Source organism: Ostrinia nubilalis, chromosome 5 (assembly GCF_963855985.1).
Source record: "Ostrinia nubilalis chromosome 5, ilOstNubi1.1, whole genome shotgun sequence".
In the NCBI taxonomy this organism is placed as follows: domain Eukaryota; kingdom Metazoa; phylum Arthropoda; class Insecta; order Lepidoptera; family Crambidae; genus Ostrinia; species Ostrinia nubilalis.
In genome coordinates, this window is record NC_087092.1 from 16,006,105 (window position 1) to 16,024,618 (window position 18,514).

Here is an 18,514-nt window from a genome sequence, read left to right on the forward strand (position 1 = left end):
TTCTTTTATTTTTATTTATTTTTACAAATATTAATTCTAAAACATTCTTTAAAAATCTTATGGAAAAATAAACTCATTGTAGTTTATCTGGCACGTTTATTTATTTTATGGCAAATAATAATTTCAAAATTCCTTAATACCAATAAGACGACATTTATTTGAAGTGATAAATACTTTGAACAACTGTATTTAACTCCAAGAAAATGTCATGTTTTTACATAATTATTTATTTATTTTACACAATTCACTATTAACTACACTATACAATCTAAAATATTCTACAACTGTACAAAGAGTTCAAAGAACAGATTTTTCAGGAAACTGTAATACAAAATAATATTGCTGGAATTGTTCATTTTTTTTACCGTAATGTATTGAACTGTAACAATACAATAACTACTTAAACGAAGGTAAACAAAATGTTTGATCCATTTTACCTAACGGTAGGTTCTTACAAAAAATATTTTTAAGACAAGTTATGAAAAAAATGCTAATGTTCGAAGAACCACTTTATTTTATCAATATCTTTTAAGGGAATATGTTTTTGACTTGGCTGCACATTTGGATTCAATTCAACCAAAAATTTAAATTGTACTTATGAATCTATATAAAAACAAGAATGATAATGGAGGTTTTCTCATCAAAAACCTTTTTTATGTGAATCTCTATGAAGAAAATTCTTGGGATTTCGACGTCTTTCCAAAGTACTTAAGTTTTAGATACGCTCTCATCGTCGTTTTAGAAGAGCCTAATGTTTTCGCTGTGCAGCCACGTGACGTAGACCAGGATCAGTAGCAGCGACACCTGTTCTTGGGGCAGTGCGGCGGGTACACGATGCACTGGTCCATGCAGTACACGTCCGCGCCGTCGCGGCCCTCGATCTCGCCCACGGCTTCGCACACTTGTCTGGGAATTTGAATTGGAATGATTAGGTAAATACGATGGGTTTTAGGAGCAGTCCAGTCTTCCTGGTGATCTGGGTGAATTGGAGTATGTAGAGAAAAAAAACACGCACAATGGCAGAGGGCTAAATGCGGAAACAGCTAAAAACTCTAGGTAATATGAGTTATCAATCTTAGCAGGGGTGCTCGGATACAAGTCGTTCAGCGAAATCCTAATGATTGCTTATGTGAAGCAGCCACTTTATGCGAAGCACAGCGTTGAATAGAGCTCTGTGATAGGTTCGTATGTCCGGCACTCAAGTATTGTCTATGAATAGGTTTTTTGGGACCCTGTGCGTCCACGCGCCCTGTGAGACTTCTTAGTAATGTTTGTGAATACGGGTTTAACTGACCTATAAAAGGGAGCAATTTCTTTCTATGTTCGTTTATAAGTTCACTGAATGTGCTTCATAAAAAACAACGTAGCACGAGATGTTCTCTCGCTACCGCGATTCAATGACAAGCAGCGCCATCTTTTGGTGGACTCAAGCACGCATTCTTTTGCAACGCAGCGTGAGACGTCCACCTAAAAGGTGGACCGACGACATCGTAAAGGTAGCAGGGAAGCGCTGGACCACAGCTGGACGTACCAATCGATCAACATGGAAAGCATTGGGGGAGGCCTATGTTCAGCAGTGGACGTCCTATGGCTGAAATGATGATGATGATGAAGCACGTATTCTTTACCGCAAATAGGCATGTTAGGAGTAATATCTTCAACCATATGAATTTTGACTACTCACGGGCATTGACACAAAGCTAACGGACAGTTGGGCGGGTACCGCAGACAGTTGGTCTGGCACCAGTTCTGCATGCCGGGGATCATGCGGAAACCTTCCGTCGGTATGCACACTTGGTCCCTGAAACATTCAAAAAGTGTGTTAGAAAATGGAAGTAATGATGTTTTGCAGCCATAATCTCATACCAGAGTTGTAATAACCCAAACCTGAAACAGTATGTAGATAGGTACAGAGACAGCATACAGCACATAGCTCAGCTAAGATACATAAGATATTTCAATGTGTAGCTTAATGTGCTGTCGTCTTTAATTTGTTACGTAAAATATTTTTTGCAATTCTGTCGGAGGGTTAGTTATTAATAACAATAATAATTTTGAATTACTTAACCAATATTTTCTAACATGTTCTAATTTTAAAACTAAAACTTGGTAAGCCTACTTTATTTACATTATCTACTTTACAGATAAAGAGTTATTTACAGTCTTATTTTCTGATATTAAAACAAGTTTCTACAGGGTGTTAGTTACAAAACGTAGTGGAAATAGTTAACACGACAGTAGTTCAAAAGTTTAGTGACAAACAAATCGCAGGCAGTTAGACTATCTAATCATTATTTGTTTTTATTTACACAGACTAAATTGAGTTAAAATTACCTAATCTAATCAGGTAGATAGTTACAGGTTTCTGAAGTTTAGTTCAGAAAACATATAATGGAGTTGGGTTCAAACCAAATAAGTACAACTTTAAACACAAATAACAAGTTAGTAACGTATACATTTTTAAACAATTAAAAAGTTTTAATTGTTACTGACACTGTACACTAGAAATTAAGGGCAGATCCATATAGTAATCGTTTCTACCTCTACTTAATTTAATTATTACTACTTAGTAAAATAACTTTACGAGAAATACTAACAACTATTTCTCGTAAACTTATTTTATGTTACGTTAGTCATGTAGCAATTTAAAAAAGTTTCTTTCAGGAATTAGGATCCACCCTTTTCATCTACAAAGAAGACTCAAAGACAGAGAAATTATTCACAAAAAGCCGGGTCCACAGCCATCACCGGCATTCACAACAAATCTGAGGGTACCTAATAACGGGCGGTTTACTATCGTCCTCGTCAATGTCGGATATATCGTTGCTGAAAAAATTCAACACATTATAAAAGTGCACGTTAATGACATATTATTTGTATGATACAGAAAAATATATGATAGAAATGATAAAGCAGCGTGATTACCTAATAACTTGAAACCTTCCCATCATGGAGTCTTTACGAGTTTCTCTGAAATATCAAGCATATGAGGCTGACTGAAACTTTTTGTTTTAAATGTTTTGGTCTTTTTTGCTTAGTTTTGTACAATATTATTTGACATTTAAGTTTCAGTCAGCCGTTCAATGATGAAAAAGCATAAAGAATTAGAAATGAGAAGTAGATAATTTATCAGTAGGTAAAGTAATACTTAGATAAAAATATTTTATCGCCTTTTTTGTTCAGCTTTAAATGATGAATTGCTATAAAAATTAATACAAAAGTCTCATAGATAAGTAACGTCGATATAGAAAAAAGCTAGAATGTAAAAAGTTTATAGTATGAGGTGCGATACGATTAACAAACATAATTCGATCAATATGTTTCACAAACTGTACATACCAAACTGGTAACGGTATACAACGCATTGAACACTAGCATCCATCTGTTGCATTTAAAGTAAATAAATAAATACAGTGAAGAGTGACGAGACAATCAACCCGATTGAGCTAACTGCCCACCTCACTGGAATGCGACTCTCCCTCGCATTCACCCGCACAACTCCTCGCTTTCGCCCGGTGCGTACCAGAGCGTCGATTGACGTCATGGCTGCCAGGTGCGCAGTTAACTCAATCGGGTTAGGGTGTGTTGCACCATCTTACTTTAACTTTCACCAACGTCAAAAACCTGTCAAACTCCATACAAAATAGACCGGTTAACGTAATAGTTACGGTCAAAGTTAGATGGTGCAACTCAGCCTTAGTGTTCAACACGTGTGTAACTTTTATTATATTAGTAAGGAGCAACAAAATCTTTACAGCGGGCAGTAATGACCACACATGGCAGAGAAACAATCTTGTCTTTCTAAATAAGATGGAATTAAAAAACAATTCTTCATTAAAATGTTCTACTCACCTGATAACCAAAGGATAGACGTTCTGCGGCATCCTGAAGTCCCGGTAATAAAGCAGGAAGGGGTAGTCCCTCCGGAGGTCTGCGAAGGCTGGTGGTAGACCACCAGTGCTGGTCACCACGCTCACGTCGGCGCAGTTGCGGAAGGTTTCCGAGCGGCCGCAGCCCACCGCCTCCGTCCCGTTGGGGCAGATGCCCCACATGTTACCTGGAAGAAGCTTGAAAGGTGATTTGTGCCGGTGGTGTGACATTCGTTATCGGCTTCGACTCGATAAAGCTGCTGTGTACCTACCATGAGTTTACGATAAGTGTGCTCGCTAGCGAGTACGTCAAAAATCTCTATGAAGATTTTGTTTCTTGAAAGTAGCCGCTAGGGGCGCTGAACAATATGTCATACAAGTAATGTCATTTTTTTACGCAGTCGCTAGCGAGCACACCTAACGTAAACTCATGGTAAGCACACTGTTAAACGTATAGCGAAATGTTCGTTCGTTCGTTTCAGCCGAAAGATGTCCACTGATGATCAAACTGGAATAGACCTAAAATGTAGCCTCAGTCCCGCTCTTCTATCTATACTCTATACTACTTAATATTATAAATGCGAAAGTAACTCTGTCTGTCTGTCTTGCTTTCACGCCTAAATCACTGAACCGATTTTGACGAAATTTCACGGGAAAGGAAGGACATAGGATAGTTTTTATCCCGGTTTTTGAAACAGGGACGCACGCGATAAAGTTTTTCTGTGACAGACAAAATTCCACGCGGGCGCAGCCGCGGGCGGAAAGCTAGTTTACTATGGTTCTCTTTTCGTGGTAAGACTGGCCTGGAACACTTACCAGTGTAGTAGGTCCACTGCAGCACACACTGCGTGCAGGTGACGTAGGGTGGCAGCCGCACCCGGTACCTGAAGATTTCCTTCTTAGCCGTGTCCAGCGGGATGAGGAACCGGTCCTCCCGGGTGCCTGATATGTGCAGGGGGTGCCTGGAAACGAATATAACATAAAAAAAAAAAGTACCTGTTAGATTTTTGTCGATCGTAAGCAACAATAGCACCATATCGGCATCAGACTGGCGAGCTAAGTAGCTCGACCCTGTCAATCACTTGAAATGGGAATGGGTTAACAGGACTATTTAGGACTTTGTGCAATACAAATCGTCCGCCTTATGGGCTCACCGTTCACCAGTCTTCATCCAACTAGTTGTTTTATTCCTAGGCTAATTCCACTTGTCTTTTTAAAAACCTCAACGTAAAGGTTCAACCTAACAGTATGGTTAAGATTTGTAGTTTAGTCTGAGTCTTACCTATCAAAACATTCCTGGCTGGCTTCCTGCTTGGGATTGTTGTTCGGGCACATCTTGATCACGAACGTCCCCAAATGGTTGGCAGTCAATTCTACCTCTATTTCTATTTCCTGGAAGTGACCAAATGTAGGTAAATTTTAGTCCACCCAAACTTGATCTGTAAACGATGACGATTTCATACATTTTATGTGTAACTAAATGCAGAATATAATGTACAATTAGAGCCTGTCTTTTTAACTTATGAGCGACAGAACACTTTTCCCATTAAACATGTAATGGTATTTTAAAAGCTTAAAGGGGTGAATTTCAACAAGTGCATATTTTTGCCTAATTTTGGTGGAAATTGTTATTTGTGTATTTTTATTCTTTTATTATAGATCAAATTTATTGGAAACTTATACTGTTTCTAAAATGATTAAGACATTAAATTTTGTCCAGCAGTTTTTTAGATTTTCCTTACACCAAAATTTATACTAAAGCACCAAAATTAGAAATGCTGTCAGTCGGTCATGTCGGTGCCAGCCTGCTTAGTGCCAAGCTCAAGAAATGTTTTAAATTTACCAGCACCGACTCCAAAAATATTAAACATGGTATATTGTCCTAATAAATAAATAACGACGTACTTATTTTCTACTTTTAAGTGATTTTTGGCGTCGGTTTTAATTTTTTTGTTAAAATTATTTTTTTTTCATGCTTTTTAGTTGATTAGTCCTTGTTATTGTCACTGAAGAGGGACAGTACCTATGTTTAATGTGATAAAGACTATAATTTTCCATTACAAAATGTAAATCACAATCCAAGTGTAAATAATCTTCCTAGCAAAATACAGGCTCCCTACTTTAAATATCGGCAACTAAAAAGTATCAGGCTATTTCTCATCGCCACGGTTCTCATCGTCACCTTCGTGGCGAATTTTATTTCTAACTTATTTCAACTTTTTGTAAACAAAAATTGTAGCGCTTGATGTGAAGATTGTATTCTCAGTAAATCAGTCAAATAGTGAGTCTCGTTTGGAAGCTTTAACGTTTTGAATTTTTTGATGCCACGAAAGTGATTCTGTACTTCACAGCAATATTTTTTTCAAACTTTACTACTGTAAATGACTCTTAAGTGTTTATAAAACATATATTTTGTCTTATTTTCATAGATAAATAGCAATAACATAATATAAATAGCTACATAATAGTACCTACTTAAATACAAGATAAAAGAAGAACGGTCATCTGTGACCCAGGCCCGACAGAAACGAGACATACCTCAGTTTTTTTGTCATGTCTTAATTAGATAAATTATATATTTTTTATATTCGAAATCTATGTATAACACCAAAATGTTACCCTTTGTTTTTGTTCAGGCGTTATACAAAAACTAATACAAATTGCCTATTTATCACCAAAATTGGTAAATGTATGTACCTAAATGTCTATTACAGCTGCTATGGAATGTATCTAGGTGACCTGGAGATACAGCCGAATTATACAGGGTGGAAAAAATAATAAGTTACAAAATCCAAAAATTCAATGTTACCAGCTTCCATAATCTGTACCCTATTATTAGTACCATTTGAAAGAGCTCGTGAAGCACTTTCAGAATCAGTAACTAGTTTTTCGATATCTTGTATAGTTTAGAAATAATCGAGTGAGATCACTTATCGTTTCCACCCTGTATAATCCGGCTGTATCTCCAGGTCACCTAGATACATTCCATAGCAGCTGTAATAGACATTTAGGTACATACATTTACCAATTTTGGTGATAAATAGGCATTTTGTATTAGTTTTTGTATAACGCCTGAACAAAAACAAAGGGTAATATTTTGGTGTTATACATAGATTTTGAATATAAAAAATATATAATTTAACTAATTAAGACATGACAAAAAAACTGAGGTATGTCTTGTTTCTGTCGGGTCTGGGTTTTTTTTGTATGGGGCGTGACCGTTCTTCTTTTACCGATTACGTCACCTACTAAGTTACAAGATTCTACGCAATTGGTTTTAAGGGTGACACTGGTGGCATTCTGAAATGCTAAAGAAGCAAAAAACGGATTATCAGTACCTCAATAAAAAAGAACTCTAACTGATTATCAGTCCCTCAACAAAAATATATTTTTTATTTAGGCCAGAGGGCCTCGTATTTTTGTTGTACAACTTTTAACTCAAACTTCAGATTAAATTTATCTTACAAACAGATACACACACACAGTCACATATACAGACATACATACAGTCACACAGACAGACAGACAACAAAAATACGAGGCCCTTATTTATTTATTGATGTACTGATCTCTACTTACCACGTATAATTTATTAGTTATTAAAATATTGTAAAAACATAAACACCAGTCATTATATTTTAAAATAAACCAAAGCAAGAAATCACTTTCGTGGCCTTAAATCACCTTCGTGTATAAAACACCACGAAGGTGATGCCACGAAGGTGACGAAAATTTTAGTTTTTTATGAATTATCCTTAAATTTGAATTTAACGGTTCAAGTTGAATACTACACAAATAAGTCTAACATGTTAAGTGTTCAATGGCAAAGTTTCAATTAAATTGTTTAAATTTTAGAGGTAGAAAATATTGTTCAAGCAAGCGACGGTATTTCTATGGATAATCACAAAAAGTTACGTATTTTTTTCGCGGAGCGACGATCGACCTATCTCACCTCCCCAATGGTCGAAGCGCGACTGACGTTAACCGAATAGAACGCTGTGATTGGTTGTTGGTGTTCAGTTTAACGGCAATCTTGTATTATTACTCAAAATTTTAGGTACCTAAAATCGTGTGACCAACGTATTTCGCTTTCTCAATTCAAAATAATTATAAGAAGATATTTTTTTGACTATTGTGTGGAAAGTATATTTAATTACGATGATTTTAGTATATGCTACACACAAATTGAATGAAAATTGTGAATGCAGTAACCAAATGTTTCATTGCAACCGAAGGTGTGACACGATGAGAACGCGAAAAATGACCCCGTTTTTTATGGTTTCATGTGATTTTTTCGTATTATTTTTGCTTCTATTACGATAAAATTTATTTTGTATGTAGCTAAATAGATATTTAATCATCTGATTTCAAAGTTATTGTTCTATCTTATACCGTTTATGAACTATTATTGTGTGACCATCAAATTTGAGTGTAAATGAGAAGTACCCATCAATGAATCATGTGTCAATGTATGTATCAACAAATGAGTATTGAGTATCATCTAACTCCTAACTTATGTAGTTTGACCTTTCATCATCAGCTCATCTTAAATACCTGAAATAATACAACTGTATGTACATACCTACATAAAATATTTAAAGAATTATCCTCCAACTCCTAAGCGTTAAGGAGTTTTACCTTCCATCATCACCTCATCAACATTAGATGATGACTACTTGAATAACTTAAGAAAACGTATTGCATTCCTACAAAATTTGAGGTTTACTCTCGATTTCCCTAGGATCCCATCATCAGATCCTGACTTGGTGACAATGGGACCACCACATAAGTGTACCCTATAGAACAAAAAAAGAATTTTGAAAATCGGTTCACAATTGACGGAGTTAAGTCGGTTAAAAATGCTTTGGTGCACCACCAAAAACACCAAAATTGACTCACCAAAATTAGATTCTCGTTGAAAAAACTAAATTATATGAAATCTGTTTTAAATATAACAACAACATTTTAACACATGGTATGAAAACAGTTCCCTTACATTATACAAGGAATTCAACTAAAAAGAATAGCTTAGAAATCTTATACAAAAAGACACCAAAATTGCAGAATTGTTGTCCGTTTAAAAAAAAACAACACATTTACGTTTTTGGCGGGAAGACGCAGAGGTCTTGCACCCGTCTGCCGTCACTGCTCGCGGGGGCGGTACTAAACCTAACGAATGATGGGAGTGTTTAAATCCTGTTTGATCTTTAAAGAAACTGACGAGCTATTTCATTATTGACATCAAAATCATAAATTTTTCGCGGACAAAACTTAAGGACGTGACTTAATCACAGTTATTTGGGAAACTTGCTTAATTTGGTAATCTTAGATAATAGATAGATTGTATAATTCAAAAATATACTTTTTCCCTAAGTTCTGTTTTGATCTTCAGCTAAAAAAATACATATTGTAAGAAATTAAGGATGTGGACACTGCACCAAAATTAGAAACGCTTAGTTCAATAATTTTTGTCGAAATTGTAAAAGAAAATACTCATTAATAATGTTGTCCTCAAAATGGAACCTCTGTATATTTTCGTGTAAAAAAAAATCAAAGTTCTATGTCATAAAAAACATATGATTTGCAGCTACGCCGCTCAAAAAATGTGTTTGGGAAATTGACCCAAAGGTAGCAACATCATGCAACAGCATTTTTTAATACTCTTAGGATTTGACACATGGATGCATTCTGCGGCCTGCGGTCAGGTTAAAAATAACGCAGGCAGACCGCATTATGTTTGAACAACTTTGGGTCTCTATACATTTTGTATTGATGCGATCTGATCATCTGACCAGTGCCACGTATCCTAGGTTCTTCAAAATGTACTTAGTTGATCACAAACCTGTCCAACGCTGTAGTGCCTCGTGACGATCCCCTTCCCATACATGCCGCCGGCCTCGTGCGGCCTCGGCTCGCTCAAGTGATGCGCGTCCCCGCATATTCCGCACTGCCCTTTATTCTGCTCCCATTGGACTGAGAAGTAAAATACATATTGCTTTAAAGTTTTCATTATGTAACGTGTTCACCCATCACTCATCGTGATACACAATGATGACCGCGACCTCTCTGGCAAGAGTGCACCGACTGGGTAGAGAGAGAAAGTGTTCTTTCTTTCACTATAATCATGGTAATAATTCAGAGAGTTAAGCCTGTAAAGTGAAGCTAGTCTATCGGCAACCTGATCATCACTTTCCCAGGTGAATTGCAGGTCTAGTGCTTCCGTATGGGTAAAAAAGTAGACAGTGTGTTCGTGGCCACATACGTCTCGAATAAAAACGAATCCAGTCTATGAAACAAAGTATCGATCTAAAGACTCAACATAAAATTATACTGGTTCAGGTTTTAAAGTTTTTGTCAAAAATATGCAAAAAGCATCTCAACTAGTTTAACAATATAATAATATAGTACATACATAAGCATGTACTCGACTTAGTTCCTGATTGCCTTTAAAACTGCTTTAAATACTTCATCCAAGCTGAATTTAAATCAAGTTTAAATGTCAAGCTGCAAAAACTGGAATCTAATTAAAACGTGGGTTATTGTACGGAAAAGCTGTTTATTAGATAAAGCAGTTGACCTGATCGGAATTTAACGAACAAAATGGTTTCTGCTATTATGGAAGTTTCTATTTTTTGGCTCTACAATGAACTCTACATTATAAATAGATAGCATTGGATCCTTTTCGTTTCTTATTTATTTTATTTATTCATGAATAGAACGGTAGTACCAATTACACTATTCAAACTAATTACTAATTTAGGTTGAGTTGTACCACCTAACTTTAACCGTAACTATGACGATAACCGGTGCTTTTTATATGGAACTAGCTTTCCGCCCGCGGCTTCGCCCGCGTGGAATTTTGTCTGTCACAGAAAAACTTTATCGCGCGCGTCCCTGTTTCAAAAACCGGGATAAAAACTATCCTATGTTCTTTCCCGGGACTCAAACTATCTCTATGCCAAATTTCATCAAAATCGGTTGCGAGGTTTAAGCGGGAAAGCGTAACAGACAGACAGACAGACAGACAGACAGACAGACAGACAGACAGAGTTACTTTCGCATTTATAATATTAGTTGGGATTAGACAGATTTTTGAAGTTTGTTAAAGTAAGATGGTGCAACTCAGTCTTAGTTATCAGTTAATCTATCTATCTGCTATCTTCTTTTCCAAATTTACCTTAACTAATATTTAATACAATGTCCAAGACAGGATATATGCTATAGTCTTTTCACAGCCAGACTAACAGTGCCTTACACCAGTAATTCTAGGAAAATCGTAAGCTAAAAATAGAACGAACAGCACAAACTTGCACAGTCATCATTTCTTAGTGAATCATCGCATTGTCTTGAAATATTTTTTTATAACAGTACACAGTTCAAAGATCCACCGTTGACTTGCATTATTCTAGGAATAATTGAATACTTAGCCGACAACAATGGGTTCAGTGAACTTTTCATTAGTTAAGCATAGTGCCTTCGCGCATCATTAAACCAATCAATGGGGGACAAAAAATGTTTGCCAAAAATATTCAGAGCAAGGATATTGCCCTGGGACCACAAGTTCACAACACAAGGATGTACAGTCGACGGCTCATCAAACTAAACACCGTAGCATCTTAAAAGTAGTAGTATTAGGGTCTATTTTCCATCGACATTAAAGTCCGATGTGCTATCATCTGTACAGTATGGTACATCGGCGCCATCATCATTGTTTGTATCATCAATTAGTTTTTGTCGATAAACCTTTATGTGCGTCAATGGGACTTTATTTTCCGCGCGTGAAATCCATTATCCGTGCCTGCTGGGTACAATATCCTGTAACCTTATCAGTTCTACGAAAACCACGGATAAAATAACCGAGTTGTTCTGCAATTCGTAGTAATTTAGTATCTATAAACACGTTTCGAATGGATACAGGATAAAAATACGGGCTGGGTTGCACCGTCATCTTTAACTTTAACAAACGTCAAAAATCTGTCAATCTACAAAAACACCGGTTATCGTTATAGTTACGGTCAAAGTTGGGTGCTACAACTCTGTGTTAAAAATAACAATTTAACACTGCTTCGGGACGATAAGGTGGGGTGGGCCATTGCAGTGAAAGAGGCTGATTCTTGAATTGATGAAGCTTTAGGTAAACTGATTATGTTACAAAACAACAGTCTGAATTTTGGAACTACATAGCACCTAACAGTCTGAGACTACTCTGAAAGATGACTAACGTTTAACTTTCTACTTCAGCAGCTAAAGTAAGTTTTTTTCATATATTCGAACTGCAATTAACCCGGTCAAAGGCTTATGAATCATGCACCATCCCATTCACAGCACACCGATTGTTTAGCCAAGGAAAACGGGCGACGGTTGCCGGTATTTAACCTCTGCTCAAAGCCAAACATCATAAGAAGCTTGGGACATGTTTGTTTTGTCAACATCTGCTGCTTGACTCATGCTAATTTGAATATCCGAGATGGTGTTGGTTTGTTTGTAACCGACATTCTAATCGGATTCGACATGTCCACACGAGTACATTCAAGCACTTTAGAAAAAGCTTCTGCATTTCAAAGAATAAGCTACGAATTTATCCTTCGTTTACAACAACATGATGTACCTATTTTGCTGATGTGTCTTTTAGTTACAAATTTCACAATCGTTCCTAGTAGAAGCTTACTGGTTACTTAATGTAACACTCATTTAATATGGATGCACTTGACAAGAAAAGTGGGAATGTGACCTAGAAAAAGTTTATTTACCTACTTGAGCAGATGTATCTTGAAAAATAAATTGTGCAAACTGACACTTTCTTTTTGTTGCCAAAACGTTTAGTTCTAACAACTTCTAACTTCGTACCGTTATTGTTCTGTCCTTAGTCCAGTCAATGAATGCCTTAACGACGGTGTAGAGAGAAATCCGTGGAACACAATTTCTGACCTCGGGACTTTATTTAGCCTAGTTAGGAGGTGAACATAGCAAAAGTCCCCGCCCTTTGCCCTTGAGCCGGCGGGGAGAGGGGGGTTTAAAGGTACCACTTTTCGGTTTTTCGCTTAATCCTCGGAAACTATGCGTCCTAGTGACATGACTACTATGAACCAAAAAAAGCTTATTCAATTTGCTACAGGTGAGACCGTCAAGTTTTTCTATATCTTGTATAGTTTTTGCGGCATCTGCTCTGGAAGGTCTGTAAAATTGGAAATTTTATTGTTGTCTTACATGTTCCTTTCAGGAGAAAATCGACTAAATCCACATTGAGCAAACACTATAGACATGCGGAAGCATGTTAAGCCTAGTTCCATGGAGGGGACTGCACCGTGCGTATATTTAGACGAACCAATTAGAGCCACTTTTGACTGTTCATCATTCAAAAACTACTGTGCATTAACACTTCAAATTTGGCTCATGTATTGAGACTTACAAGATGTACATCAGCTTCAAATTTCATAAATATACCTCAAACGGTTATTTAGGTATTGACGTTCAAAAATCGATATTTAGAGCACTACTATCTATCTATCACATGTGAAATGTTAAAATTTACTGGTTTTTTATTTGTTCCTTTGTATTTACATAACTACCTTTCTGGATGCCAAATTTGAACCTTCGAGGTCATCTGGAAGTGGTTAGAATTTGGTCTATAGGTCAGACATGTAGATTTTTGGACGTCAATATCTAAAGAACCGTTTGAGGTATATTTATGAAATTTGAAACTGATGTATATCTTGTAAGTCTCAACACATGAGCCAAATTTGAAGTGTTAATGCCCAGTAGTTTTTGAGTGATGAGGATTCAAAAGTGGCTCAAAGTGATTCGTCTAAATATACGCACAGTGTAGTCCCCTCGCTGGAACTAGGCTTAACATGCTCCCGCATGTCTAGAATGATTGCTCAATGTTGATTTAGTCGATTTTTTTCTGATGGGAACATGTAAGACAAAAATAAAATTTCCAATATTACAGACCTTCTAGAGCAGATGCCGCGAAAACTATACAATTTATAGAAAAACTTGTCCATCTCATCTGTAGCAAATTGAATATGCTTTTTTTGGTTCAAAGTAGTCATGTCACTAGGACGCATAGTTTCCGAGGATTAAGCGAAAAACCGAAAAGTGGCACCTTTAAACCCCCCTCTCCCCGTCGGCTCAAGGGCTAAGGGCGGGGACTTTTGCTATGTTCACCTCCTAACTAGTCTAAATAAAGTCCTGAAGACAGAAATTGTGTTCTACAGTTTTCCATCTATAATGCTTTATTGACTGGACTACCTTGACATTCGGTTCGGTAGATATTTGCGGACTTGCGTTATACTTAGCAGTTTGTCACATTGCAAAAGCCATTTGCGCAGAATCCCAAATCGTGTCGCTGAATAAAAAAAATCATTTTTCATTCATTTTCATTTCAAATCTTCAGGCAAATAATACATCAAATATTCTTTTCTCGCATGATGTTTGTTGCACAACTCCTACCTAATACCCTAAGGAACACTCTTGGTGTTCAATTAATGTTACAAAAACGGTGCCCTAAAAAAAGTGACAGTTTTCATCATCTCAATGAACATCAGCCACAATTTAGCAACATCCTCGGCATCTCTATCTTCTTTCAACGTCCTCTACTTCAGGATTACATCATGATTTCTCTACAATAAAAGAAGAATATCAACAACCATACCTACCAGCATACCCGCCACAGAAGAGCTCGTTGTCGTTGTAGTTCACGGGGTTTGGGAAGCCGAACCGCCACATGGAGTTGCGAGCCGGCGGGTCCATGAGCCGCCCGTGGCCCTCCGCCCCGCGGCGGGCGCTGCCTAACATCTGGAAAACAAGAGAATGCTGAAAACCACTCTACATGTCCTCTAGTACACAAACCACAAACGCCCGTATTCACAAACGATGCTTGCTTAAGTGAAGCAGCAAATCAAAGGCACAGCGTTGAATAGAGCTCTGTGATTGGTTCGTGTGTCACCCTGTGCGTCCACGCGCACTGTGAGACCTCATAGTTCGTTCGTTTGTTCGTTTTAGCCAAAGGACGTCCACTGCTGGACAAAGGCCTCCCCCAAGGTTTTCCACAATGAACGGTCCTGCCCTGCCCGCATCCAGGCTCTTCCTGCGACTTTGACCAGATCGTCGGTCCACCTAGTAGGAGGCCTGCCTACGCTACGTGTTCCAGCCCGTGGTCGTCACTCCTAGCTCACGACCTCATAGTAATGTTTGTGAATAGGTACGGGCGATAGCCTTCTCAACACGTTTGGCCAACCTGGGGAACTTAAGCAAAATCCTCAGGTTTTGGGTGTGTAAATGCTCTTAGATTTGGTTTATTATTAAACGACAAAGTATGTAATAATGAGTGCAATAAAAGACGGGTTTTAGCCAGCGCAACTAATTTCAAAGACCTAAAAAAGTTTTAGTATGATTCTGATTCTTATCAAATTGTGTTAATATTATTATAACCGAGTTAGACAATCAAGGTATTTAGGTAGTTAAGTAGTCATCGAATGCACTCGATATCCGATAGCTTCGGAATTGGGACGAACCAACGTTATTTGGCTATTAACACCATTACACCAAAACTCTATCATAATAATACAAAATTAAATGCAAATCGAGTCTAATAAAAATATTAAAGTGTAATAACTTACTCACTTGCAAAAGAAATATCCAGTATGTTAAGAAGGACGACCCGCCGGACCTGTATCGCCTCATTTCCATCTGGGAACAATAAAAATGAGAAATGATAAGTCTGCCCATTAGGTTGGTACAGGTCAACGCTTATAATACAGGGTGTAGGTGAAATATAATAGTCCTTCAAGTAAGTGACCAGTAAAATAAACTCTAAATAAAGTAATGACAAAAAACACTGAAAATTGTGGACATTGAAGATTTTGTATGTGGATGAATTTCGTGAAAAATTATTTAGCATCCAGTTAGTTTCCGTTTTCAGTGTTGCTCTCAAAACAAAGGAACGTGATTTCATATTTTCAAGGATTACTCTATGTTCTGTCGACACAATCTGTGTTACGATATTATTTCATGCACACCCTATGTCAGTGATGGTATCATAAAAAAATGTAACAAGGCGGTAAACATAAGAATCCCTGCCTCCCCACTAGGAATTTAATAACTTTGGTGGTCTCTCCTGTCTAAAATGTAGTTATTTGAAACCAGACTAGGCTCAAATTAGCATCTCATCTCATGATAAAACCAAAAAACTTTTTTGAATAGGTACAATAATTTTGGACATTATTATTTTTTAAATATAGTAAATAACCAATCGAACCGTGAGAATGCTACCATATAGTATAATAAAAACTAATTAGGTAATTAGGGCAATAAACGCCCATTTAACACGTCATTAAAAATCAATTAAACTTTAAAACGCAGCGGGGATGGTTGACATGAATTCCGGTCGAAGTGAAACAATTAAACAATTTCCATTAAAGGGTTTTATGGGTATCGCATACAACGTGTTCACAATTGCGGGTAATTAATATAATTTAAAAGAGGTAACCTAAAAATCGAAATACCTTTAGAAACATTTAAAACTTTTTTTCAAGCATGTCGAATTTTAAAATGAAATTTTGTTGTTTTTGGTACGAGCACGTACTGTCATCTCTACATTACATGCTGCTTTTATAGAAAAGCCAATTAAATAATAATTTGGATTTTGAATTTGTAAAATAAAATTAATTTTTTGTTCGGTTAACACGTTGAGTGCGAAACCAGGTCTATAGACCTTGTGTACGTCTCGCTTACCGTGCGGCTAAGAAAATTATAGTCTTCCTTGTCGTGCGAAAGGCATAACTTCAATTGGGTCCGGTGTAGGAAAGTGATGAATATATATCTATGATGTATTCTTAAAATAGAATCCAATGATGTACCTACCTTAATACCAGGTTTTTAGACCTGGTACCGCACGGAAGTAATAAAATGTCTTTACAATGCGAAACCAGGTCGAAGCACCTTGTACCCTGCGCACCTGGTACCGCACCCCACGCTAGCTTCGTGCAGCCAGTGTTGCCTCGCATTCGTAAGAAACGCACATGTCGAAATGGCGTCAAGAGAAACAAACAAAATCAAAACTGCAAATTGATTATAATTTAATTTGCTACACGATTTATTGCTAATTTAATTAATGTTTTTCGTGACAAACATTTGAAGTTGTAACTAAATATTATTAAATAATATGTTTTCTTTAAATATAGCTTATTTAAGTATTTATGCACGTATGTCTTATTTGTAAAATATTTAGACTAAATTATTAAAACATCTTTGTTTGTTACTTTTTTAAATTTTTATTAAAACTTAATTTAAACTATCGATATTTGTATTTTACATCCCTAGAATACCCACCAGACTTCCCTACTTCAGTGCGGCACAGGGTGCATAAGCCTTGTATTTTGAATATAGCTATAATTTTTATACTAAACAAGTTATTCACGAACGCCTTCAGGTGTATGTCAATAAATGCATTATTATTAATATTCAAAGAAAAAAAACACAATATCTATTAACATGAAGCCAAAATTGAAATTAATATATCTTAAATATTACAAGGTCTTTAAGCCTTGTGCCGCCACAATGTAAGTTTTAATACCAGGTTTACTGACCTTGTACCGAAGGAATGGAAAGTATTAGAAAGTTATTGCCGCAGCAAAGGTGTTAACGGCTTCGTGCGGTCTGCACCTTTGAGCCAGTGTCAAGTTTTCATTTTCATTAGGGTCAAGAGTTTTTTTTATTACCATGTGTTTTGACATTTGTTGAAGACCATCACCATTTACACCCCGATTTAAACATCAATAAAATAATTCTGAATGGTGACGAAAAAGTATTTTTAAAGCAAACGGTACAGAGTTCTTGATGATATCGCTTTTGAATGTCGTACGATGATCGCCTATCTTATTTCGGCAATAAACAGTGATTTTATCGGTTTCGCGGACATTAACATCAAAAAAAGCTCTTCGCGCGAATTTATATCAATTCGACCGCGCGCGCGCATCGCTCACATCTTTTCAATTTGTATATTATTATTATCGATTGGTTTTGATGTTTTGGTATTTAAATGTGAATGTTTTTAGTCGTATATTTGATGGCGTGTATAAAATGAATTCTTAAAGATATGTGTTTGAAAAAATAGAACATGAGGCTACCAAAATATACTGTGACAGCCTTGTAAATATTCATAAATAAAGATGACACATTGATTGTCTTGAACTCATTAATAGTTACCATTCATTATGTGTTGTTAAATGGATATTGTGGTCCAAAACTCTATCCTTAAGGTCTTTCAAACTTTTTGCCAACAGTTTGCCAAAAGTGAACCACTAAATCATTTTAAATTGGATATTACGCACGCATTTCACGCCGCTCGCGAACGCCTTTTGTGGCACATTTGCATTCAATGGGATACTGAACGACAATATAAAGTACATGAAAAATTAACACAGATGAAATGTAAACTTAAATGTAGAGTAAATAAAGTCCTCATTCATTGACAGGCGATATCCATTAAAATATGGTGCTAGCAGGAGGTTTCCGAGAAACAAGACTTTTTTTTTCAGCATCTAGACATTGTAGACTCTACAATGTAGAGTAAACTACCTAATAACGAGTTCAACCGAGGAATGTTATTTTATTTATTTATTTGCTTGTCACATGCTGTTAAA

At 36.6% G+C, this 18,514-nt stretch overlaps 1 protein-coding gene across 2 annotated transcripts in view; it reads right to left on the reverse strand.

Moving 5' to 3' along the window:
• LOC135072049 (uncharacterized) overlaps positions 1 to 18,514 on the reverse strand; it is a 55,306-nt gene continuing 36,792 nt past the window's right edge. The window contains exons 2-11 of one of the 2 annotated variants that reach the window (XM_063965983.1): positions 15,495 to 15,560; positions 14,528 to 14,666; positions 9,712 to 9,842; positions 5,152 to 5,261; positions 4,686 to 4,831; positions 3,853 to 4,057; positions 2,926 to 2,970; positions 2,776 to 2,826; positions 1,685 to 1,801; positions 1 to 906 (exon numbers count right to left, since the gene is read on the reverse strand). In XM_063965983.1, coding sequence (XP_063822053.1) covers positions 789 to 906; positions 1,685 to 1,801; positions 2,776 to 2,826; positions 2,926 to 2,970; positions 3,853 to 4,057; positions 4,686 to 4,831; positions 5,152 to 5,261; positions 9,712 to 9,842; positions 14,528 to 14,666; positions 15,495 to 15,560 — 1,128 coding nt within the window. In that variant the 3' untranslated portion in view covers positions 1 to 788. The remainder of the gene's footprint in view (positions 907 to 1,684; positions 1,802 to 2,775; positions 2,827 to 2,925; positions 2,971 to 3,852; positions 4,058 to 4,685; positions 4,832 to 5,151; positions 5,262 to 9,711; positions 9,843 to 14,527; positions 14,667 to 15,494; positions 15,561 to 18,514) is intronic. The other variant, XM_063965984.1, reaches the window with a different exon arrangement.